At 28.4% G+C, this 27,962-nt stretch overlaps 1 protein-coding gene across 2 annotated transcripts; it reads right to left on the bottom strand.

The window, feature by feature from the left end:
- Positions 1 to 258: 258 nt before the first annotated feature.
- On the bottom strand, positions 259 to 24,930 carry LOC136985894 (endothelin-converting enzyme 1-like). 2 transcript variants are annotated; one of them, XM_067283278.1, is made up of 21 exons: positions 24,650 to 24,926; positions 19,121 to 19,224; positions 18,966 to 19,025; positions 17,395 to 17,550; positions 17,247 to 17,327; positions 16,926 to 17,125; positions 16,589 to 16,774; positions 15,965 to 16,036; positions 15,762 to 15,901; positions 15,345 to 15,582; positions 15,177 to 15,275; positions 12,498 to 12,575; positions 7,126 to 7,229; positions 6,988 to 7,055; positions 3,729 to 3,780; positions 3,568 to 3,635; positions 3,188 to 3,327; positions 3,059 to 3,124; positions 2,579 to 2,674; positions 521 to 591; positions 259 to 420 (listed from the first exon to the last, which is right to left on the bottom strand). In XM_067283278.1, coding segments are annotated over exons 1-21 (2,184 nt in total). In that variant the 5' UTR covers positions 24,652 to 24,926; the 3' UTR covers positions 259 to 317. The 2 variants fall into 2 exon arrangements, 1 of the variants encoding a protein (XP_067139379.1); XR_010882403.1 differs by lacking the exons at positions 259 to 420; positions 521 to 591 and having other exon boundaries at positions 3,188 to 3,323; positions 24,650 to 24,930.
- Between the last annotated feature and the right edge of the window lie 3,032 nt (positions 24,931 to 27,962).

Raw genomic sequence — 27,962 nt, 5'->3', positions numbered from 1 at the left:
GCATCTTATAAAATCTACTTTATTCAACAATAATTAAATTGATTAAAGTTATATAAAATATTCAATAAATTTATTTTCAGAAGAGAAAAATTCAATTATAAATATAAATATTTATAAATATAGTGAGTTTGAAGTTTTATAAATATTTATAAAACTTCAAAGAAATAATATGTAATAATTCCAGTAAATTTAAAATAAGTAATTTACAATCATCAGTATATTTTGCTTTATCTTCATTTTAACTAATGAATTTAAACATTATTAATTGTAAAAATAAATATTTTAATTACATTCCTTTAAGTATATATTACAATAATCTATCCCCACATAATGCATTTTTTCTCGGGATTCATATTACTGTTCTTAGGACATTCGAAAACTTTTGAAAATTCTGGAAAATTCATTAAAGGAATTAAAGTCCTGAAAAATATAATCACACATTATATATATATATAAGTATTTCTAATCTGTAAATTACAATTTTTATAATATATAAATAAATACATGTATATTATTTTACCTATATCTACTCGGACTATGATAATCTTTTTCGTAAAATGTTCTTGCAAATTCCAGCTTCTCACAGTTTTTCTGTATAATATAAAAAATGAGCATATTAACTAATCATAATGAAAAATTTTTATTGAAATAGTCCGCAAGTAAATGATTTAAAGCGTTAAAAAGTTTAATTTGGTATCATCTGATAATGAAACAATCGTGTGTTGTGTTATATTCAAGTTAGGAATTAAGGCCCTTTTTAAAGTACTCTTTTGTTAACCAATAAATAAATTTGAGTTATCCAGTTATTGTTTATTAGTAAATAAAGCAGGATTTAAGCTGAGTCGTGAATTTTCAACTTGAAGGCAACAGAACATACAGTAGTGGCCAAAAGTAAAGCTACCCGACATACGTTTTAAAAATGACCTCTATTTTGTTCACCAATTACTACATAATTAATATTGTGGTAGTTGAAAAGAGCACAAAAGAGTCAAAATACTCAATTGAATCAAACAGATTTTATTTTAAATCTGATTTACAAAAGAAAAAACGAAGTTTTTATATTTTACACTGTGACAAAAGTAAAGCTACCAAAGAAAGTATGCAAATTTGTCCAGTATATTTAAGACAAACTATTAGTATTTTGTGGCGTAACCAGATCTGATCACTGCATCACATCTACGTTCCATTGAATCAACTAGGTTGTCAAACACTGATTTCAGACCATGCTTTTTGAATGGTAGACCACAATTCATCCGCATTCGAATATACGGCTGGCGTATACGGCGCTCAATTTATCCTAAAGATTCTCTATGGGATTTAGGTCTGGCGATTGGGTTGGCCATGTCATAAGATTTACTCTTTTCTGTTAAAACCATTGATTTGCCAAATTTGTTGTGTGTTTTGAGTCGTTGTCCTGTTGGAAGATCCATTTCCTTGGCATTGAACGTGCATAAGGAAGCATTTGATTCTGAAATATGATCCGATAAACGGTTCGATCCATTATTCCATTAATTCTATGAATTGGACCGATTCCCTTTGAAGAGAAATATCTCCATACTATTATGCAGCCACCACCATGCTTCATTATAGGAATTATGTAATTTGGGTCATATCTCATGTTCACTGGTCGTCTGACATATCGTATACCATCACTAGAGAAGACACTGAATTTAGATTTATCACTCCATAACACATTGGACCATTTTTGTTCGGTCCAAGTGATTTGTTCGTGTGCAAACTCTAATCTCAACTTTTTGTTTTTTGCAGAGTTGAGTGGTTTCTTTGCTGGTCATCTCCCATGTAATCCAAAACTAGTCAAACGTCTTCGAACAGTCCTTAAGCTTATATCTGGGTTACCCACGTCACGTTTAATATGAGAAGCAGTCAAACAAGAGTTGACTGAACTCGTACGCTTGATCAAACGATCCAACTGTGGTGTTGTTTTTCGTGGTCTATCTGACTTTTTGGCAGTAACAATAGTCCCACATATTTGAAAACGCTTCACCACTTTTGTGCACATTAAAGATTTCATCAATTTCAGTAAAGGTTTTTTCCTTCAAACTCATAGCCACCATTCTTTGTTTGATATCATTTAATAATTATATTCCTCTTAGTTGATTCAATTGAGCGTAGATGTGATGCAGTGATCGGAAGCTCTGGTTACGCCACAAAATACTAATATTTTGTCCTAAAAATACTTGATAAATCTGCATACTTCCTTTGGTAGCTTTACTTTTGTCAGTGTAAAATATAAAAACTTCGTTTTTTCTTTTGTAAATCTTATTTAAAATAAAATCTGTTTGATTCAATTGAGTATTTTGACTTTCTTTTTGTGCTCTTTTCAACTATTACAATATTAATTACTGTATGTAGTAGTTGGTGAACAAAATAGAGGTTGCATTTTTAAAACGTATGTCAAGGGTAACTCTATTTTTGGCCACTACTGTATAATCAGATATGGTTCTATGTCTTTATACAGTATAGACATACTCTTTCGTACTCCATTTATCGTACTACCATAGGACAGTACGATAAATGGATAAATTATTATAAAATGAATCGAGCTACCGAAAAATACCTGAGCAAATCCGATGAAAAACATTTGCTTATTTGTAAAATTAAGTCCTGGAAGCTTGGGTTCTTCGCCGTGTTGTTGGAGATATTTCTCGTAAGCCTACAATATCAATTGTCAATTAGTAAAAGTATAAAAGTAAAATCTGTTTTGAAACTGATATTAATTTGTCTTAGCTGTCAGAATATTATTATAAAACTGATAAAATGAGATTTTAATGATAAATTATTTTTAAATAAATTTCGTTGTCAAAACCATTGTTTTTAATTGAAAATATATATATAGACTATAATAATTTCGTAGTGAAGTTTTCCCATTAGTGTTCTGGTTTTATTTCATCTGAATTTTATTTTCTGTGGCTTGCATTGAAAATTTGAAACCTGTTTATGACACTTTATTTACAGTTTACCATTAATTCCATGATAATTAAGGAAGCTTAAGTTTTCAGGATGTCAATTTAGAAGGAAAAATATATCGAAAACTTACTCGAAAAGATTGAACGACGGCACTATTGTCCGATAAGTCATCTTTTATAGTTTTGTTGCCGTTTAACTGAAAATATATAAAGTATATATTAACAGTTTAAATTGTTTTGTAGTATAATTAATTACTTACGGTTATGTTTCCTTCTAGAATGAACTGAGAATATTGATTAATAAAACATTTTGTTCGTTTTTCGAATTCCTGCAGAAACTGTTCCGACCATTCAATTTCCTGTTTATTTTCTTCCACACTCGCTTTCTTTTGTAACCTATCTGAAATATATTTTAATCATCAATAAAGAATCAAATTACGTTGTTTACGACTGTTTTATTTCAATTTATATGTATTTTTATTTAAATATCAAAGTCTTAACGTTGTGACAAAAACTCATGTATATATTATTTACGTATGTTTCCTTATAATATATTTTAATTCCTGTTAATACTAGAGTGTCGCCACAGTAATATAAAATAAAAATATTGTATAAAATACTTCAAACTTATATTACAAACCCAAACTATCAAATCCATGGGAAATTTCGTGAGCAATTATGTTGCCAATTCCTGCATAATTTAGATACCTGTTAACAAAGATTTCCAGATTATATATGTAATATATATGGTATTTTTTATAAAACTTATTTTTTGCTTGTCGTTACAATTTATGTACTTACTGTGGAGCTCCGTGTACATAATACGGAGGTTGCATTATTCCTAGTGGTATGGCTAAATAGGTAAAAGAATAAATAATTTATTCATAGTAATAATAAAAATGGCGATTATCATATATTGAAATTTTATTCTTTATACATTCACTAGAAACATTTTAAAGCAAATTTCAGTTTTTACACTAAAGCCGCATCCTTTGTTGCAACGATATTTCACATTATATACAAGTATAATAAAAATACCATAGTCAACAGTATTGTATAGTAAATATCAATGTTACTTTACTGATACTTTATGGCAGGTTACATTAACATTCGTTTAGCTTCTTTGACTTTACGAACGTAACCTTAACTTTCATTGCCTGATCAAGTTATGGCATACGTTTACAATCCGTGTGTTATATCACACTACACAATAGTAAAAAAAACTTATGAGGAAGTAAGAAGGCCACAGTAAGAGGTCAAGAAGAGCAGCAGTTTGACAACCATGGTTACATATACTGTATTTAAATATTTTCATTATACATGGGAAATATATTTATTTCTAACTTGTATTGATAAGGATTAGATTCAAATTTAGCAAACCAAAGAACACTCTGTTTCTTCCTCTACACAGTTGCCGTCTTGACTGAGACTTGCAACTTAGACTTCGCAACAGTTTTCCCGACCTCACCTACAACAAACATTAGGTGTAAAAAACTACATTGAAGGACCCTTCGATTTAGCATTTGTCTCGTATATCTCTGTCGTGTTTCCTCATAACAGTGTTCTTCAACCTTGGGTCCGCGAAAAATTTCGTAGACTGGCAAGAAATTTTGTAATAACAAAGTAATAGGATTTTAGACTTGCAATTGTTTAAATAAAGTCTATTATAAATCGTTATTTTATTAAAAAATGATTAGATAATACTCTAATTACTATATAATAATAATTAAAAAAATTTATAAAATAACGAGCAATTATTTATTGTGACATCGTCACAATGCACGGCTGCAATTTTTAATCATGTTTTTAGTTTATTTAATTTAAAACTATCAAATCAGTAGTGGCTTGCCCCTGTACATCATGCTTTTACTTTAACAATAGAGTCTTGCCGGTCATCTATCTAACATCTTTCAGAGGAAAATGTTTGAATTGAAATAACGCGACTTCCTGTTTGAATAGGAAGTTGGTATATAGTTACTCAGGGCCTCCTGTTTCTGGTGTTTCTATATCTAGTCTCGGATTTCATCTATCTAACTCCGTTCTCAAGATTAAGGAAAGGTGAACAGATGACAGTGGGAATTTATAGGCGTAAGGTTTTTATTAAATTACAGTCCAATTATATTTGTGCGTAGCATTTATTAAATGAGCGTCAGTCTCGTGAAAAATTACCCATATCTTACACCCCTTGCTGTTACACTTAGTAGGTGTTGCAGTATTGCGTCAGATCGCTTGTTGGCGACATGTAGCAAAAATTCTTATTTTATTGCGACCGCACATTCGAGAGCGAGCGATGACGTGCGAAGGGAAGCAACACCATTGCAATACACAGTAACCAGTGTCATGTTATGGTCAGTTACCCCCGCGCGCGTCACCCCCGTCTAAGAAGTTTAAGTCTAAGAAAATTTATCTTTAGCCTTCTGCCGGTCCGCGAAATATTATTCCTATATTTGCCGGTCCGCAAGTGTGAAAAGATTTAAAATCGCTGTAACAGTTCGACATTTTATATTGATTTTACATTTGTACTTGATAAACTTATCATCACTTTTTAATATTAGGGTCCAACACTATTAATCAGTTTTGATACTGCGTTTGTTTTAATAAATCTTCAGTAGCATAACTAGTTTTGAGGTCTTCCTACGAAATATTTCGGGTCCAACTAACCTAAGATTAACGAAAATCATTAAAAAAAACTAATCGAGAAACTTGCGCTGCTGCTTAACTTATTTTAAAACAAAGAACGTCTTAGAGATGTTTATTGGAAACTCTGCGATATGTGAACAACGCAGTTTTATTCAGAAGTAGAAGCGAATTGGTCGGTAAACTCTTATGACTTGGTGAGTTTAAACTGGTAAACTGCGTGTCTTGAACTCTGTTTGTGGTTAAAACACTCGATTTAAACAATGGTTCCAGAGAAGAGACAGAGAGAAGACAGAAGAAACAGAATAGGAATCGACATAAATCAGTCCATCCAAGAGGAAGTGATTCTAGAACTGAAGAGTGAGGACGAAGGTTTCTGTTACTGCATTCCTACATAACAGTATCGAATTCAATAGGAGTTAAGAAAAACCTTGAAAGTTTGTTGAAACTTGAAGTGAACGGTTTTTGTTCTCGAAAAATAGTAACGTATCATTGAAAATGGCAACCAGCGTTCTAGCCGTCTGGTCAAAAGACAGGTTGGTGGCACCCTCGGATGCAGTGCCGTCATTAGAGGAGGGCCTACGGGGCCCGGGCCCAGGGCCCCGAGGTCGTAGGGGCCCCTGAATCCGAAAGTAATGAAGTTAGAAAGAAAACAAATAGGTTACTTGAAATGAAGAAACCATTAATAATACGATTGAACTTACTCCTACAACACGTAGTGTGAAGTGTTGAGTACAGGGTGAAAAATCTCACTGGCTAAAAAACAAAAAAAAAAGAGAAAAGAAAAAAGATCAATAGATTTTCTGGGATATACTAAAAGGGTGATAGCAGGATATCCGTAACCGGTCTCGCCCGTGCTAGCTACACCAGCGACCCCTAGGTCTGTAATCTAGTATTGATTCTGTTTCTTCATGGGGCCCCCAACATTCTTCTGGCCCAGGGCCCCTTACGTTCTAAAGACGGCACTGCTCGGATGGTCAACATTCTCAGTTAAACTACCCCACTGTAGACTTCTACTTCCTTCTTGTTTCTCCTGTGATGGAACGATTCTCTCAGGCTTGAAGTAACGTTCATAATTTGTAAAACTGATTACATAATTAAAAGATTATAGGCCTACATAGCTGCAGCTATTAAAAAATATTTGATTGAACCAGTGACATTTGTGAAAAAGTCCACGCTTTATCAATCAACGGACTTCCCTTGGAAACATTGTTATTTATTATTTTATTAAATTATATATTGATTTACATAATAGTGTAAATCATTTAAAGTTTACAATTCCGTACAATTCGAATAAATAATTTTAGAACAACAAACTATACTCGTGATGACAACTAATAAGTCATCAATAATAATGATTATGAAAAGTTAATAATAATATAAAAATTTGGAGTTTATTAGGTATAATGTAACAAATACTTACTTAATCTTCCCTTAAAACTTTGTTGTTCAGAATAATATGCATTTACTTTAAATACTTGAAATCGCCCTCTATATAAAAACCAATTAAGATCATTTTTGTCTTAATCTTTGCTAGTTTAGTTAAATAAAGACTACTCACAAATGAGACCAAAGTTGAGATAAAGTTTCTTCAAAAAAAGTGTCTATATAAATGTATTTATCAACTTCTAAAATATTCTGTACATAATTGTCTGTTACGTTGATCTATAAATAAGTAAAATTAAATTTTAAAAAAGTACATAACGTGATTATATCTGATATAAATTATAAATATTTACACCATTTAATTGTTTTTATTTTATTTTATTAAAAGTCCTACATATTGATCAATAACAAGCGTAACGTTTTCAGTTTTTTAATTGAAAAGATCTATATAATTTCAAGGATGTGAAAAATTTTTTGTTAAATCAATATAGAAATTGACATTTTTATAAAATAGTAACGTATTCTGTATTAATTGAATTGTATTAATAAAATTTAATAGTAAAAGAGAGAGAAATGACTCTCTGACTAGAAACAACTACATGCGATTGTACAGTAAATTTGTACAATCGCATGTAGTTAACAATTGTACTGTACAGTAAATAATTATCTATTGCTTATCTTTTATATTTTAAAATAAATAGTTGCACTGTTTTATATTTTATATATATAATTTTTTTTTTTTTTATTCATGAATTTGGGAAAGAGCATCCGTACTAAGCAAATTAGCAGTGTGTTATATATAGGCCTATATATTTAATATTTATTCAATTATAAGGCTATTCCGTAAATCTGAAGAAACGAATACAAGTGTATTATTTTTGTTGCTAAGATAATTCAAAATTATTAGCATATAAGTTACTGTAGCTGTTATATAAATATTCTCTGCACTGAAGTTCGACTGTGGTAATAAAGATTAATCGATACGTGAGCTTAATTTTATAATAAAAAATATAAATGTATTATAAATAAAATCATTAAAAAGTCAAAATAAAATGCTTAAGCTAGAATTTTATTTGTATTAAATATACTTCTGGCAAGAAGTAAAAGTCTGATAAATGAATTCTTAAATTAAAAAATTGTATATATATATATCGGGTATTCGTTCATTAAAATCATCAAATTATTTTTTAAGAATTATCAGATATTAAAAATAATGCACGAGTTAAGAATATAGCGTAATAATTAATTAAATAATCTAATAACCAAAACTATTCGATACTTTTTCACTCGAATGAAAAAACTACATTCGTAAGTCTTCTATCTTGATAGTAAATTTAATTCTAAGGTTAAATGCGTTTGATATGGAATAAAAAATTTAATTAAAATATAGCGATATAATATATTTTGTCTTGCACAAGGTGCAATCATTTAATTCGTGATCGGAAGCAAATATTTAACTTAAATGTCATCTTCCGGTCATTTCGGAAAATACTCTCGCTTGAACCTCGTGGCATTTATAAGGTAAGTTTTCGATCCTGTCTAAAAAATAAATTATCACTCTTCGTGAATCACATAGCATTTTAAAAATCTCTATTTTAGATATGCTCTTTACTATTAACGACGTTTTATAAATATTTCAAAAGATTATATTCGGTAAACGATTCTTATTATTCTGTGTGAAAGTCCAATATCTAAATTAATCTAAAATATTTATATTTTTTTAAATTGAAATTTAAAACACTTTTTTTTTAATTTTAAATTCTAATAAAAGTTTTTATCTATTTAATTATATCACTGCGAAATCACAAAATATATTTTCGAATTATAAAGAAAACATTCTCAATACAAAAGTTGAATATGTTTGATATGATTTAGATCTAAGAATGCTGTAGAAAAAGAGGGGAAAAACTCTAATAAAATTTTTCTAGAAAGATTAAATTAAATATGAATAACCGGGCACGGGAAACATTTATTTGTTTTTGTTATTTTGATCTTTATTTCCAATGGCAATATGGTTATATAGCTGATAATGATGTAAAATATTCTTTATAATATAAATAACTTACCGGTATATGTAAAAGAATAACCACAATTTAATTTTTAAGGAAAATATATTTAGTGACTTCTTAATGTTAGTGACTTATGGAACGGTTTTTTCTTAGAAAACTTTGTGTCTTTTTTATTTAAAACACATTATGTTGGCTAATAACATGTACTTTTATGTTATGTCTCTTATAACCGTTTTTTACTAAACACCAAGACCATAAAATCAACTTTTTTTATAAACCTTTAATGTTATGTATTTCGAACGCTGCACATCCTCTTCAGGCTGAAATTGTTCTAAAAAGTACACAATTACGAATGAATAAGGTAAATTACAAATTATTAAGGTTAAAAAAAAGCTATCACTGGCCTTTCTACAATGAAATAAATTTACAATTATTAAAACCATGCGCAGGGATACATAAGACTTTCTCATTATTCTACCCGCATCCACAGCATTTATTACTAAAGATGATATCATCCCATACGTCACCTATTTCCAGTCCTCTATTTAAATTTTTATTATCATTATATGCTCTTTACATTTTTGTAAGTACGAACAATATCCGTTGTTTATTCATTGTAAAAAATATAACTGTACCATTGATAAAAATAACGTAAAAATATTAGCTAAGGAAATAAGTAATTACAGTAGAGAGTCGATAAGTGGAACGTCGGTAAGTGGAATGGCCGGAAAGTGGAACGATTTTCACTCGGACTGTGTCGTGCTGAATCGAATGTTTTTAATACTAAATTTACTTCTAAAGTATAATTTTCATGTTTTTTATATTCTTCAATATATTTATTTTGTTTGTACAAAATGCAGAAATAATTTTTAACGATACGATAGCCTCGATGATTATTATAAAAATTTTCGTTAGGCTTAAAATCGACGAAAATTCAACACGAAGCGACACGCAACGGAGAAAAATTCAACAGGAAGCGATACGCAACGAAGAAAAATTTGAACATCGGACAGGTTAATGTATTTTTTCGTACAAAGTCGGAAACTGGAACAAATCATTAACTGGAAGGACCCCAGTCCCCAATTGGTTCCACTTATCGACGCTCTACTGTATTTACGAAAATTTAATGGTCCAGCAAAGAGCATGAAAAATCTTCGCATAAACGATTGCAAATTACCAGAATAAGCGAAAATAAAGAAGCTTTTATTTGTTTTTTCTCTACTTGTAGAATAAATTCTAGTGTTTGAAAACTTATACAGCATTTTTCTGTATATTTATAACTTTACGAAATTCAATTACTTTCGTAAATCTCAGAAAAGTTCTATTTTATCCGTCGTTTCCTTAATAAAATTGTTATAAAATACAAATATTTGACATAATATTTATTAGACATTTCACAGAAATGAAATTAACCATATCTTAAAATTACTTTAAAGCATTAATTTAATTATATTGTCGCGACACATTCCATCACTTTTAGATTATCAACATAATTATTATATTTACGAACGGTTAGAAAAATATTTAATTTATTTGGTAAATTGGTGCCGTTTATCATTAAGAAATTCAGTTTGTCAAGAATTAATTTAACCTTTTTAAACGTAGTTAAGTCACGAATGAAGTTTAACATTCCAAACCGTGGTTCGTTTAAACTATAACTATTTATTGCTGACTGTTCTGAATCATTGTTGAAGTTTTATTTTGTAATTTTAAGCATTAAATATATGGTATTAAAGTTGCTGATTATTTTAATTTGGAATGTAACAAGATAGTAATTTATTCGTTTAGAAATTATCAGTGCTTAAGATTAATATAATGGGATATAAAAACAATTAATAGACGTATAATGCTGCTCATTGGGTGAAAATGTAGCTTAATAAATAAATTTAGGATAAAAATAAAGATTAATTTAAGTAATTCCATTCTTAAATTATTAAATATACTAAAAAAGTTATATCATCGAATTCAAGTAAATATTTATAATGAAATCTGAGTTTACTGGACTATACGAAGTAACAAGCAATATGTGCTTGGCGAACAAAACGACCGATCTCGGCATATCAATAGTACTGCTAATTTAGGTGTCGTCCATTAATTACGTGCATGGTTTAAGGGAGAAGAGAGTTGCATCATTATTCGAGAGAGAAGGAGGAGAGACATTGTCTACCTGGACTTTTTAGTGATATTAGTGGCGTACGAACGTTCTTATATGCCTATTTACTAGTCATGTGAATAAACTATCATTCAGAAAATACTTGAAGAGCGTTTTTGTCATTTTTTCAATATTAAGGTGGTCTATGTATACGTAAGTAAAGGGTTTGCCAAAATAACATCATTTTACACAACAGGGAGGGAGAGAGGGAGTCAAAAGTGGCCGAAAAATTGTACGGTCCCCAAAGTATTTGTACCTGGATTAAGCAACCTTCCTTTTAAGCATAATGCGTAAAATTTCCTAACTAGTACTAAACGATATGACTTATAGAATTAGAAATTTCAAGCGTAATATCTAAATTAATTAACCATGTTTGTATTAAATAGAAATCCTTTGTATGGAGCACAAACGAACATTACTAATACTACAATCAAATCCTTGCTATAAAACGAAATGACTACATAGGGATAACTGTATAAAGTTATAAATAACAATATCTGGAAATTATAATAAACTTTCTGTAAACAGATGTTTTGTGTGGCTCAACAATAACTGTCTTGAACGTATTTTTACTCATTTATTGCTTACCAGGCTTTCTTTATTTTTCCCTCGGAAAATAATTATTTATACTATTAATAAAACAGTATCTTTAGTAATAGATTTTGATAGATTAATTCTTATTTTTCATTTTTTTAAGATTCTAAATATAATTTATAATATATCTACCGTTTTAGTGAATACTTATTATTATAAAAAGCTCCGTCTTCTCAAATTGAATCAAAACCAATTCATATTGAATAATTATTTAGTTATCTTTAATTCTGAGAAATTGAATGATATTTCTATTTCCTGAATCAATCTTAATTTACTCTATTTATACATTCATATATCACAGAATTGAAGTGGCGTGTGAAAGTGGTAAATTGATTTTAAAACATTTCAGTTTTTGATTGTCATTTTAAAAATTTTTATACCTGTACAAGATTTATAAGTCTGCAATTTTTTCAAATTGCAGCCCAATTATAATATAGATAATATAGCTATATATTATCTAACTATATATCTATCTAAATTTAAATATATATATATATATATATTTATTTATTTAAATTTACGGTTAATGTTACTCATAGTTCTAAAATGGCGGCTCGTCTTTGATTCCAGCACTGTTTCCAATAGAAGGGAAACAGTGGGGACGCACGTTCTAACCTAACCTAACCTAACCCATTCTAATAAATTACCATAATTATTACCAACAAAATTATTGGAATTTGTTGGTAATAATTCTATTTGCTAGAATCAGAGACGAGCCGCCATTTTGGAACCATAGGTAACATTAACCAAATTTACTAATATTAGTTTAGAAATAATACATTTTTAACTTACGTTAGAAAATATTTCTATTAACTTCGGTATAACAAACGAAGAATTTGCATATCCAATACGAAATTTTATGTTTCTTACCTATAGTAAACATGTAGAAATTTCATGTAAAAATTATGTAGTGTTATAAAACGGAAATAAAGATATTTAAAATTGGTAATAATAAATATTTCATGTTTATTTTTAAAATGAAATTAAAAAAATAAGTGAAATTCGGCTAGGATTTTTACATTTAGTTTAATAAACTATTTATCTTCGATTCATCAAATAAATAGAATCTCTAAGCAAAATTTTGCTTAGAAATTCTATTTTCAAGTTTTATATAATTAATATTAAGATCCTGATCCGGGAATTCCCGAAAAAAAATTCTAATTTCTCTTAATTTAAATTTTCTTTAAGAGTTTATTTTTGACCCCGTTCAAGTTTCAGAAGTTAAAAAAATAAAGTATTTGGCGAGCGACGACCACATATGAATACTTTGAAAGCAATCGATATCCATCAGCACAAGCAATAAACTGAAATGTTTCGCTTATGATTACAAATAAAAGTACAGATCTGTTATTAAACAAATGTAGAAAGATTTCTGCCGATATTAAGCTGTTATCCGCCTAATGAAGCGATATTCAACAATTAAAAATTCTTTCTTTTTTCTACTGCACTGCATAATTTGGATCTATTAAAATTCATGAAAATTTGCAGAAGCTGTACGAATACGATAATAGTAACAAAGACCATCTCCAATCGTGCTATTTTCATTTCAACTTGTTATTTTATACTGTAAATGCATTCGAACAGGTTTTATTCACGAAAAAGTAGTCTAATATTAATCTAGCCAAATATAATCCAGCTTTAGTACAGCTGGATTATATTTGGCTGGTATCCATTATGGGCAAGACCTAACACACCACGGGGAGCTGGCCAGGTAGTCACTACGAAGAACTAGACAGTACCGATAATCTTGGCTCTCCAAAAGGCTAAATGTTCCCAAGAAATTTTCGAAGTAATAAAACCAAAGTGAAATTCTTAGCGCCTAGTCCAGAGAAATCATAACCCTAAGACCGCTTAGTTACACAGTAATCGTAAGGAACAAGGTTCTTCGTAATTTCTTCCTCCGATGGTTCTTTTTACTTTTTTAATATTTGAAGACAAATTCGCCCAAATAAGGTTCACCATTTATTACTTTTGCGTTTCAGACGATACATTTCCGGCGACCGACCTTATTATAATACAGCTTTTTATTTTAATTAAAAGCTTACATATATTTGCATAAATGTATTAAAATATAATAAATATAAATAAATTTTTATGATCCAATTATTTTGGAGTCCTAATAAGAGAAAAGTAGGCATAATTAAAATATTACTTAAATAAAACATTTGAAATTCTTTTGAAATAATTTTAATGCATTCTGTAAATTTTTCCCTGTAGAAAATCAAGCTGCGCAATAGATAACAATAGCAACATGTATTTAAAACTTAGCCTTTTTTATTGGAAACTCAACTTTAAAATACTTTGCAATGAAAAAATACAATTTTATAAAAGATCCTTTTAACAATAATAACTTTTAACTTAGGTGACCTAATTTAGGTTAATGAACAACTTTAAAATGAAATACGAGCAATTATTTATTGTGACATCGTCACAGTGCCATGCTGCAATTTTTCATCATATTTTTAATTTATTTAATTTAAAATATATTCTCTCCACCTTCAATTATTAGTGACTTGCCCCTGTACTGTACTGTACATCATACTTTTCCTTTAGCAATCGAGACGTACTGGTCATCCACCTAACTGCTTTCGGAAGGGGAATTTTTGAATTGAAATAACGTGACTTCTAGTTTGCATTGGAAGTTTATATATAGTTAATAGGGAGGTCTCCTGCTTCTAATCGTTCCATATCTGGTCTCGGTTTTTATCTAACTAATTCCATTCTCGAGATCTAGGAAAGGCAGGCGGACGGACAAACGGACGGACGACAATGGGAATTTATAGATCTACAAATTTTTAAAATTGCAGCCCAATTAATTTGGAATAAATAAAATTTTAGTAATATGTGTATTTAAAAAAATGTATAAGTCTATTTTACATACAAACGATGCATATTGTGCGTTTTTTAGAGCCCTTTCCGCCGCGTGGTTAATAAGAAAAACTTTTTCCGAGGCCCATCGCGAGTTTAGCTAGGACCAGAATGGAGGAGACCGGATGGTAAGAGACTGGACTCAACATATCCGGGACTTACCATCTATAAAGGTTTTTTTGTGAGGTCTCGACCAGAAGCCGAAACCTCAACCAAAATCTGTTTTAAAAGAAAAGTTGTTTTAATTAAAACGCTCTTGGTAAATAAAATATCACGAGAGATTCGATCGGGAATTCGACCATTTTCTCCAACAATCGCGAAAACCGGAAGATAGAACGTATAATAAAATCATGTCATGCGAGTGAAGTTGATGATAATTACAACCGGGGTAAATACGCTTGACTCTGAATTACGGACGGACATCCGACCGTCTTCAAATTGTGCATTTAAAGAGAGTATAGATATAAAGACAAACCGAAAAATATATTTTCGTTTCTTAGGATTGTTCAAATAATTAACAAATTGATAATATTTCTATTTTGCAGATTATAATAAGACACAAGAAATTTCATGCCGGTAATATGTTTTCTAAATATAACTTACTTTTGATTTCAAAATAATTTTACTAAAATCGTCTAACCACTTTTCTTCGGAAAATATTTCTTCTGTTGATTTTAAAATTTGCTTAATAAAATTCTTTATCTATAATATAAATAAAACTATTTTCCACTTGACAAGTCTAGTGTAAACAAAACTGATTATTAAACATACCTCTTTAATTTTCTCTTCTGATTGAGTATAATTTAATAAATAATAATCCAATCCAACTAGGAAAGGTTTTTTTAAATTAGCAAGACATTTTTTCCATTTTTGAATACTTCTAGATTTGAAATAACTAGATCCAATTGAAATATCACGTTTCCAATCTGTCGCTAACTGTCGAAATACAAAATCTACTTGATACAGATAATTGATGAATATATTCCAAACGATTGAATTGTAGATTATTCTGTCAATTAAATGTAAAAAAGAAACTAAAAATAGAGAGAAAAATACATAAAAAAAATTCAACTGAAATATTCTGTTCAATAAATAATGATAGCTTTATTTATCGTTAAAATTATTTTAACTAATTAGAGGGAATTAATTAATCATAAATACAAGTCACATAAATCAAAAATACTTTACCTAGGATGTGTTCTTCCTACTAATCTGCATAGATCCAACATTATTTCCATATCTTCCACTTTTAATTGAATATCATTACTATAATTTTGAGGATGCTCCATAAATTCGAACATAAATTTAAATAGAGAGGTCCATTTGATCTAATAGATATAAAGATAATTAACTAAAGAAAAATGATGTATTTCGAATGATTTAATAACTACCTCGCTGCATGAAGATTCCAAATTTTTTATTGTAATCATTGTAAAGTTATCACTTCTCTCATTTTCCTTAATCTATGAAAAAATACAAAAATAATATCGATTTATTTCAGTTAGATATCATTTAAAATGTTAAAATCAATTTAGTTTACATTTTAAATGATTTTTATTTTAATATAAATCCACACACACACTTCTCACATAAACGGATATGGTTTTCAAAGATAAAATATATTATGAAAGCAATTTCTATGATAATAATGTGATGTAATAATTTCACATTATTTTCCATAATCTACATATTATACTAAGTTAAATCAATGAAATATGAAATATTATTTGTTCATCATTCATTTATGAATAATATAATGATGATTAAATAATAAATAAGTAATTTGGGTTTTTAACTCGATTGTTCCTGTACTTATGGTCTAATTGCAGTTGATAAAACCACCGAGCGAGACAAACGTGCTGGCCACGTGGAGTTTTCCGGGTTTCCTTCACATTTCTAACACTGAATAAGGGACAATACAATTTTCCGTATAAAATCTTCCCTTTAACAGATCTCTCATACGTGACGTTGAGTTTCTCCCACCATTTCGACCCAAATCTAACTATAAAACTTACTTCTGCTAAAGAAGTTTCTAAATTTATAACTTCGTCCATTATCTGTATTATTTTTTCTGATTTTAATCCAATATTCATCAAAACATATCTAAATAGAGAAATATATTTCTGCTTTAAAAAAATGAAATATTCATCTGTATCATTCAGTAATCCATAATTATTTATGGCACCATTTCCTGGAAATATCTGAAAAAAAATAAATTTTATCAAAGCTTTTACTATTAAACAATTTAAGAAAGTAACATAATCACTGTGATTATTGTGAATAAATTTATGAAATAAAACTTATACAGGCATTGGTTAAAGAAGTGAGTAATACACAAATATATTAATATACCTTTATGTAATATAAAGATCCGTTTTTGTGATAAGAATTAATTGAAAAAAATAATCCAGTATCATCATAAATAAAAGACTTTGCGATAATATCCTCAACGTTTGTATTTGAATATTTATAAAATACATTATCAGTATAAGGCCAACTTGGAATTCGTGTTGCTTGCAGGAAATCGTTCAGAATTTTTTGAACAGAAGTGGCTAAAATGTGATTGTTTAAATTAAAATTATTAGTTTATGTATCATTGATAGAAAAATTATCGTTCGCATGCATTATAGCTTATATAAGTAATGACAAGTTTAATTCCATTAAGTTACGTACATTTTCTTAGACATGATTGGTAATACATCTTTACTTTCTCTACATAATTAGGTAAACCTTCTTCTTGTTTCTCTAGTGTTTCTAAAATAAATTAAAATGTTTTTGTTTTTGGCGTATTAAATATTGATTGTTATAATAATAAAATTACCTTTTTGTAAAAATTTCACATATCCTCTTAATTCTGTGAGGGGATTTATCCAATCGCTGTATACATCTTTATATTTATAATAAGATCCACAAGTGAAAGAATAAAAATCATCACAAGGATTCACACTATTATCCATATTCTGCAATATTCGTCCAGCTAAAAATGTCAAATTTCATTTTTATTCATTTTTAAATCATTTATAAATTAGAGAAATTTAAAATGTTCCCATTAATCTAGTTTATTACAAAATGAAATGAATTATAAAAAATGACTTGTGGGAAAATGTAATATAGTGTTGCTGTTGACACTAGTTTCCAATGACGTCATATACGATAAAATTCATCGCGGAACTAATTATATTATAATTAATTTTATGTCTCCGGATAGGATGTTCATAAACTACATGTTATATAACTTATAACTCTAATGTCTAACGTAGAGGATTAATAATTTCAGGAACTTGTAAGAAAAATGTTCCGGTACTTTCTCGTCCCACCTGCAAATACCCTTACACTTGATAACGAACATAATGAACAGAACGGTAATTCTAACAGATCACTTGCACCATGCATCCGGGAGAAGATAATATTCTAGATATTTCTAGTAATAATCTGCATTAATTGTTTGTCCACTTGATACACCGTGTGATATTATCGCAGTTTCATATTAGTCATACACAACAATTATCATAACGTTGATGATTCCAGGCACTACTCGTAACTTCTTGAATCGGTTTAAAATGTCTCTACTTACTTGACTACCAATTAATCTTTTTTCATACGATAAAGTTCGATATAGTTTATCTTCCATTTTTACGGTAGCTTCCTGGCAGCAGTAAAAATCGATTTTATGCTAATGTTAAGACAACAATATGGAGAATATAAACAAGTAGTATTTCTAGTACTGAGAGGTGATATGAAGGTTCATATATAGGGATGGGAGTAGACCGTTAAAATATAAGTATATATTTAATCGAAATATTCAGTGCGTTTATAAAACTTAGACAAACCTAGGCGACTTCTAACTGGTCTGTAAATGGGAAACGAGAAAGTTTAAGTGAAATATAAATTTTAGCCAATTTTGAATAATGTTTATTTCGGATAAATGAATGGGCAGAAACCCAAATAGATAAGGTATAGTCTATTAGAGACTGTATTTTGGTGGAATATAATACTCTGTGTTCTAGTAGAATCTATTCTAAAATTTCGCCATAGCAATCTCCTACGAATTGAGACTTGTTTGATTAAATTTCTTACATGCAATTTGCGAGTTTTGAATCAAATATTTTACGTAAATCCTGAACTCAGTCAACGATTTCCAATTTTTGATTATCAATAAAAAATATATATATTACAAGTTGATACTCTTGTCAGGCAATAGATGATTATTTCAGTCTTGTTAGAGTTTATTTGTAAATTTAACTGTTTAATTCTGTAAGATGTAGCCGGTTTTCATATGCTCTCTGTAGTTCCTTAAAACATCTTTAGCGTTATTACATAATAGTAAATTATACAATAGACAATACAATTTTTCCCTAAAGTTTTATATGTTAATATTTAAAATATTCTTACCTTCGTTTTTACAAACTGATGTTAAACATATTTCCTCTTTTGGAAAATTTAAGTTTATACCTATTCAAAGAACAGAACAATAAATTATATTATATATTTTTAGTTTGTATTATTTCTTATTCTTTAAAAAAATTAATAACATTCAAAGTATTTACTTTTATAGTATATGATAATGGCAATCATGGTGGTAAATATAAGAAGTAAAAACATGCAGATAAAAAATAAATAACAATCTACTTTCATTCTTCTTTCCCATTTCCTGCGGGAGAAAAAGTAATTAAACTCAGAAAATTACAGGCTAATTATATGAATGCGGAATAAATGGAATTAACTCATTTTAATTTTCTTTTAAAATATTTCATTTATTGAAATAATTTTTAAATAGGCTACATTATAATTTTGCTAATTATAGTTATATTTAGTTTTTATATAAAACGAAGACATTAGAAAGAAAACTTATAAAATCTAGAAATTATATCAAAATTCAAATCAAATTAAAAATACAGGAAAAAGTTTACTTAAATTTTAAAATATCAATTAAACGTTTTCTTTAAATAATGTGTTATCTTTTCTGTTAAAAATAAGTCATTCGTAAAATAAAGTTATTAATTCAATAGCAAAATGGTGTTTTTATTTCACGAAATAGTTTGTTTTTTTTTTTTCGTACTGTTCTAGAGCAAGAAAATATTCACTTCGAAGTGCTTATCGAAGAATGGCTCAAAGGATCTAAACTTTAACCAAATAATTATGGCCTTTTAGTGGTCGCTGTATGAAAAGAGTTTAAAAAAAGTTTAACCAAACAATTTGATTAAGAAAAATCTTATTCCAACCGTAAACAAGTGAACTCTTTCAAGTTTGTTGTTTTCTTAGCATTAATTTTCTTCTTTCTGATTAAATTCAGTAAGATTTGAAACTGGTAAAAACACATTTCTATTCGATCAATAACATTTCAGTTCCTAACCATTTTGAATTGTTGAGTGTGTTTTTCATAAGAATTTAAGGACCAAAAAAAAAATACAATATAATTGAAATAATAACATCGATAATTCCAGACTATTTTCTTTATTTAATATTTCTAAGGGTATAAATTGTCAGCAACATTGAAAATTTTCCTATATTAAAATAAGTTAACGAAAGATTCAAATTATTATTTACAACAAACTATTATACGTCAACTATCAGGATTAATACAAGGAAAATTAATTCTCATTATTTTTAATGCATTTCTATAAATCTATTATAAAATGAAAGATACGGTAATTTTAGTGTACTTTGGTCGCCTTTCTTCAACGAAAGACAATTTCTTTGGTGTCCCTTAACCCCCGAACACAGTCATTAAGAGAAATATTTATATAATTATATAATAGCTTAATATCTAAGAATATAACAGAATTTATTCACTAAAACTTAAGTTTTACACTATCATTTTCATCGATGTTTCCTCTAAACAATAGTTCGTTTTACTTAGCATATTATTATTATTTTACGACTTTATTTTATGTTGTACTATTTATTTTGATTAATATTATTTTATTTTATTTACATCCAGTATTACGAATCACACTCTTAGCCTTTTATTCTTTAAATTATCTTTATATCATTATAAATTCTTTTATTGTCGTATCGAATTTAAAATCACTGTACTTTATATTCGAATAAATTGTATCGAATTACTCAAATGACAACTCATTTTCGACATTTTGTCCATATTAAACAAAGCTTTACTTTTAATACAAAATAAGCTTTTAATTATGAAAAAAATATTTTGTTTTCGATAATAATAATAATAAATTTATAAAATATACATATTTACGAAGTGTAATTTGAACTTGTGCTTAATAAATAGGTCTACTTATTACAAGCATGTCATATATCACCCACTTAATTGTGATATGGGAAATGATGAAATATTTTTAATTAATTAATTACTTATTAATAATTTTTGAATAATACTTAAACAATATATTTAAAAGTAAATATATATATCAATAAAATTCTTATTTTAGAACAAATATCTAATAATTAAGGCATGTCTTGTAATCTATTATTTCACAAACAGCCGTTCAACGGGGCCATAAATGCATTACGGTTTTTTTAATTTCCTCATCAGTATTATTTCTAATTCAGGAATATTTTTATATGAATTTATAATTTATAATAAATTATATTAATGATAATTTAATATATAGTAATAATTTATAAATATGTATAGCGATATCCTAGTAATTGTTAACAAACTATAGAAAAGTAAGAAGTTAGAATTAGTTATTAGCGAATGTTATTAATCATATTTTATGGTCTAAATAAAAATATACTTGTAAATACTAATAATAATATTATAACAATACAAAAAATAATTAAAAATATATACAATAGACTATATTTTGATGATAACATTTAGAACATTTAGTTAATAGAAAGCTGTCAATGTTACAGTTTATTAATTAAAGTCATCGATATATATTTAAATATATATTATAATGGATTTTATAAAATACTTGAAAAATATGAATGTTAAAAAAAGAAAACTTCGTAAAAAAATTTAAGATCAATTTATATATTTACGGAAAACATTGAAGACAAATTAGTAGCAGTGAGCTTTGTTTACGCTTTTAAATCAGTTTCTTTACAAAGATATCAATCAAAGATACAAAGATGTCGAAGGAAACTTGATATCAAGCCTGATATCGATATCGATATCAAAATTTTAGTTTAGCATAGCCCTACTTACAAGTGTAAAACTTTATTAGTGATTTAAATCTAAATAAAGTCCCGGTTCATTAAATACGCGTTTCCATTTGGATGAAATTTTTATAAATTTCATAAAATTCATGAATAATACCAAAACATTCGATTCTAACTGAGGTTTTAGACAAATAGGGAACAGCTGTAGAACGGCTGAATGGAACTTAAACAAAATCAAAATATGTTTAATGTTTCTTATAAATATGCAAATTAATTTTAGTACCGTATTTACTTTTTAATGGATTGTCTCCTTTAAATACACGTATTTTTCGTTCAACGTCAAACTCAAAAATTTGTATAAAACTTACTAAAGTTTCGTCTGAATAAAGAAATTTATTTATATATATTATACCCTGAGTAGCCAAATTATTACAGAAATCCATCACTTAACCTAGCTAAGTCCATTAGTGACACATGGTGATGTAGCAGCAATAAGTATTATATAAAAGGCATGCTCGGTATCAAGAGAACTGTTAATCTGTACATGGGTAACACAGAAGGTTTAAATGTCTTCGGTTGTAGCGTGATTGCAGGAGCAAGAACATCCAGTTCCAGTATTTCAGAAACTGCTAATATCCTTGGCTTTTCTCATGCAGCAGTATCATGGGCGTTCAGAGAATGGCTGTTGGCCAAGAATGGCTGTTGGCCAAAAATGTCAAGCAATAAGTGCAACTGTAGACGGAAAAAGCTTGTGGATCAAAGAGATAACAGGTGGCTGATACGAATTGTTCATGACAACAGAAGGGCAACAACATAACAGACTGCAGCTCAGTACAAGCAAAAAGTATATCCGAACACATAACATGCCAGACCTTGTTGCAGATATGTTTTAATAACAGCAGAAGACCATCAAGAGTGCCTTTGCTATTACATGTACATAAAAACAGGAAAGTGTACCTGCTATGCCAGGAACATCACTTGAGGAGTGTAAAAAGTTGCTTGGTCCAACGATCTTCGGTTCCTTCGCCACTATGCTGATGGCAGGATCAAAATATGGTGCCAGCAGCACAAATCCGTGGCCCCATCTTGCCGAGTGACAGCCCTACAAGCTAATGGTCGAATAATAGTCTGGTAATGTATTCCTGAGACACACGTGGCCCCTAAAACACCTGAAAACATCTCTTAATACCATAAATTTTTTCAATATTTTTGCTGACCACATACACTAATTGATGGCTACTGTGTTCCCTGATACAGATGGACACTTTCAACAGGACAATTTGCCTTTCATCAGACTCTTTGGTCTTAGATTGGTTTCATGAATTAATCTGAGAGCAATCGAGCATTTGTTTCACTGACCAGCTCATTCACCTGATGTCAACCCCATCCAGCATTTGTGGGAAAAGATAGAAATGCCACTATCCAATTTAAATCAACTGAGAGCTGCTATTATGTTAGCATGAACCAATATTCTTGAGCATTGTTCAAATTTCCTAAGCAACGTTCCAAAGCTTCAAGTAATATTACGACAACCTGTAGAATCTGTCTAGAATAATTATGTTAGTGTTCAAAGCTAAAGGAGGATGAACACTATATTAATATAATGTCTTTAATAATTTGGCCACTCAGAGTAATATCCTATTTTTGATAGGTGATATATGGCTACTGTCTGAACAACGTTTAGAGTCTTTAGCCACTCCTATAATATAGAATTAGAATATGCGAATTGCCTCTAAAATTTTTAAACATTTGGTCCATGTATTATGATAAACTTAATAAACGTCAACAATTTAAATTTCTATTCTTTAATTTATTGATATATACATAAATTCTCTTGAATAATCATTTTCTTTCAATATTCAGTAGACTATACCCTATATATCCGAATATGCGTCAATTAACATTAATTATGTGAACATTAAAATCTAAAAATTAAAACGAGAGTTATATTTTTAATATTCCTTAAATTAATAAATAAGTTAATTGTTTTTTCCGTTTATCCTTCATTTTATTAAATATCTCCTCATTTAATATCTTGGGAATTTTTCCAGACTTCCTGTTCATAGTGAATAAAGTAATCTAATTACAAGAATAGTTCTTATAAGTAAAATGAATATAAAGATCAACGAGGACTATATTATTATACATTAATTACTATTCTCTATATTTGATAGCAAAATTTTTTGATCAATGTATATCAGAATATATATGTATTTATATTTTAAAACATAATTAATGAGATACAAAAATTATGTTTAAAAAATTAAATAAATATAAGTTAAGGTACCTTTCTTATTTCTTTAAGCCGTAATATTTTATTTCGAACATATAAAGAATATAAACATATTCATGTCTCTTGCACAGTGTAAAGACAATATAAGAAACAAAATATATATAAAAACAGCTAATATTTCGGAATAAACATAAAGTTTGATAAATAAATAATAATAATAATGGTAACCTAACTTTTATATTTCGTTGGTAATTATTTAAATTTTCTTATTTCAGGCAGTTAGCAGTTAATTTTGCATTATAATACAATAAAAAAGTAAGCTAAACCATCAAACAGAGAAAATCGAAGCTTTAAATACCGAATGATATTCGTCGTTGATTATTAAAAATGAAATTTCCTAGAAAGAACAAGCATAACAATTATACAAGCATTATTAAAATAGTACAAGTGCCGAATTATTTTAAGTGTAATTTCCTTTTAACAAATAGTTTTCATTATAATCTATTAATAACCATCATTAACGGGTTACTTACTTTTTTTATTTTTGAGTTGCACGCGTCAAGCGTCAAGCCATTCATTTACAAAGAAATAATAATAAATGAAAGCTTAATAATATTTTAATTTCGGTCGTTATAAAAAATACTTATAAACTTTTCTTAAATTTTCAATTTAACATCGAATTAAATTAATAAATTAATATGTTTCGGTAACATTCTTCAGAACCAAAGTGAGAACTTAACTATTAAAAATATAACTCGTTACTTACATTTTAACAGGACTTTGATCGCTGATTTATTCCGTTTTCAAATTCTATTTCTTTATCATAAAGAATACAATATAATTTGTTAATTTTAATTTTTGGCATCTTCTATTCAGGAGCAGTTTTCTCCATTGTTGTTGTTATAACATCTGAACGGATTCTGCCAGTGATCCAATCGCTCCATATAGATTTGACACTAATAAGTCTGTCCTTGGTTGTTAAAATTATATTCAAGAGCTTCCTTTGGTGGGTGTTGTACATTTTATTAGGTATGTATTATTTATTTTGTATACATTCGCTCTAAACACATAATACTAATTTATACAGATATATATTTTTTTATAAACAAAATAAACTTTTGTTTATACAACTCGAATTTATACAATTTTTGAAATTTATGTTAACTATTTATAGCAACGTTTTCGTTGTTAATTCCAAAAAATTTAATTGCTCCTTATTTTAATAATTAATGTTAAGCGTTAAAAATTTTTGAATATGGTTAATTTTTACGTTTTTTTCAATGATTAAGACCTAAATAATCGTGGAAAAGACATGCTTAAATTAATTTTACAGTATGAATAAAATTATTAATTTCTTATTCCATTTTATCATAAGAGAAGAGAATTTTTTTAGATAATTATGATAAGAGAAAGTAATTCTTTTCTTATTCTTCATATGTGCATCTAGACTTGTTATAGGTGAGATTAAATTTGAGGTCAACAAAACATCCTCGTAGTAGACATAATTATTCAAATGACAGTATGCAAGCGAAATTTCTATTAGAGTTTGATACTGTAAATAAATTAAAGTTTTCAAATAATTAAAAGAAATAATACAAAATTATAATTATAGCATTAAAAATGTAAAAGCTAACCCAAATCAAGATTCAACCGGATTTCAATTAGAGAATATAGATGCATTCCTCCTGACTCAAGTATATTATGAATAAATATAAATAGATTTACTTAAATAATATATAGGAAATTCGATATGAAAAATAACTAAACCAGGATGTCATACAAAGAATATAAAAATATAGTTCACTCGCGCTTTGACCTTTCTAATAAAAATACTTTTAAACGTAAATATAGTGTTAAGAATTAACATTAAAGTTAAAAACATATTTTAAATTTCTAAATGATAATTTAAATGATAATTTGAAGAGAGGATTATGAGATAAATATTTAGTCTTTTCATTGTACCAAGTTTAATTTCTAATTAAACTGAGTGAGAAAACGTTTTAGTATTTAACTCTGGACATTATACCGAATAAGTTCTATCAAAGAATAATACAAAAACGATTCAACTTCTATTCGGAATTTCAATAACGGCGATGAAACTGCGTGTATTACATAGTTCTAATCTATGTTTTTTAATTTTTATTTTTTCTCTGGATGTTCCTCCTTCACATTCAGACACTTCTCTCATCGTTTAGACAATGATGGTATGCCTGCAAAATAGAAATATTTTCATTAGTGTCGGAACCACTGCATTAAGAACTTTCTGACTTCAGATTGTTCATGCAGCGGTTCGTTTCTATTATCACCTTTTTGACACTTAAAGAATCAAACAGGTGATAATAGAACGATAATAGATCCGGACTGTAGGCTGGGTGATTCAGAATTTCCTAATGACGTCCATTTATTGCCTCCACCATGCACGAAATCGCGCTCGACACCATTCAAAATATATCCATTCTGCATTCATAATGTATTTTAGAATGAAAGAATATTTATATATATTATTATTTAAAAAATATTTCTATATTGTTAACTATTTGTTATTCATATCTCTTCCGAATGTAACGTCATCCGACAGAGAAAATCGGAAACTTTGAGAGAAACTGTGAAAATTATTGGAGAACGTCGAGACAGTGACAAAATTTGATATCTTAATTGTTACTCCCGAATCCACTATAACCTTTTAACCTTTGACTTGGTTTCTAATCTTAACTACATTCGATAATACAAAGTTTCAGTTGCAAAGGATAATGAGAGGCTTGGTTGGTGTATTCGAGCGCGTAAATATATTGGATATTAATTCTCTTAGGTGCTTATATGCGGTTTGATGTTCGAATTTGCAATGTATGCATCCCATAGCTATGGAGAAACTCGCCGAAAGTAGTTAGGACTAGGTCCTCTGTCACTTTAATTGAAGACAATATATAAGCGGAACAACTTTTATTACGAAGAATGCTTAATATAGCATTGTCTCTGGAATAAAATATTTGAAAATAATCATAAATTTTGCATATAATTTCACGAAGAACCTATTTATCTGTCGTTTCATTACTCTTCAAGAAATATATAACAAATTTCGAAAATTTGATATGAAATCATTCGGAGAATTTGGGTTATTCTAAACCGGAAAGATACAACACCCGATGAGGGCTTAGAAATAGGACCGAAAACGTTCTGTGACGATTATAAAATATAATTCTAAGCGTAAAGGTGAAAGTTTTGTTACTGTAAAGTGAGCTGGACAAGAATGGACAAACTGTGCAGTAAATATTTAATAAATAAGAGAGTAAATATCTAAAGTTCTAAACAGCACATTATGGTATATAAAATGATTTGAAGTAATTACAAGATTATAATTTCTGAGTCTTTTACATATTTAATTTTTAAAGAATGCTAATTAAAGTTTATAAAAATTCATCAATTTTCTTCTAGTTTTCAGTAACTTCATATTTCGTTCATTCATTACATACATGACAACAATGTTCGTATATGACTACATGATAATTCCAATTTGAAACGCCTCTCAGTAGCTAGGTTGTTATTATAAATTTTGATGTACAGGGTGTCCATAAAGACTGTGTGCAATTTTAAAAATTTATAACTTTGGTAGTATTTACGATAGAAAAAATATGTAAAAAGTATTAGACAGCTTAATGTACCAAGTTTTAAGTAAAATTATTTAGTAATGGATTGGAAGAAGTTGGAAGACCATTTTCCTGGCCTCCACATTCGCCAGACTTGACTTCATTAGATTTTTTTTTTTTATGGCGAAATGTGAAAACCGTAGGGTATGCAACCAAACCTTGATTGTTAGAAGACTTGAAAGCTAAAATAACTAATGTGATCTCAGACATTACTGAAATTACTGGCAAATGTTTTCAGATAACTATAAAATCGTATTATCCTTTGTATTACTAATAATGGTGGACTTGTGAAAACAATAAAATACAATAAAACGATTAAAAATATATAGATTTTTCTTATTTCCAATACATTCTACATAATTTCTTTATCACAAATACTGATAAAGTTATAAATATTTTGAATCGCACTCGCACTTTATGGACACCCTGCATTTC

The sequence above is a fragment of the Centruroides vittatus genome, unplaced genomic scaffold, assembly GCF_030686945.1.
Source record: "Centruroides vittatus isolate TY-2023 unplaced genomic scaffold, ASM3068694v2 contig_980, whole genome shotgun sequence".
In the NCBI taxonomy this organism is placed as follows: domain Eukaryota; kingdom Metazoa; phylum Arthropoda; class Arachnida; order Scorpiones; family Buthidae; genus Centruroides; species Centruroides vittatus.
The sequence above is the reverse complement of the archived record's forward strand: the minus strand, read 5'-3'. Positions and strand labels throughout refer to the sequence as shown.

Coding starts and splice junctions, on each gene's coding strand:
- LOC136985894 (XM_067283278.1), bottom strand. Junction 16,037..16,588: donor TAGAAACTTCTTTAGCAGAA/GTAAGTTTTATA, acceptor ATTTTTTCATAG/ATTAAGGAAAATGAGAGAAG. Junction 3,781..6,987: donor AAGTTTTAAGGGAAGATTAA/GTAAGTATTTGT, acceptor TTACCTATTTAG/CCATACCACTAGGAATAATG.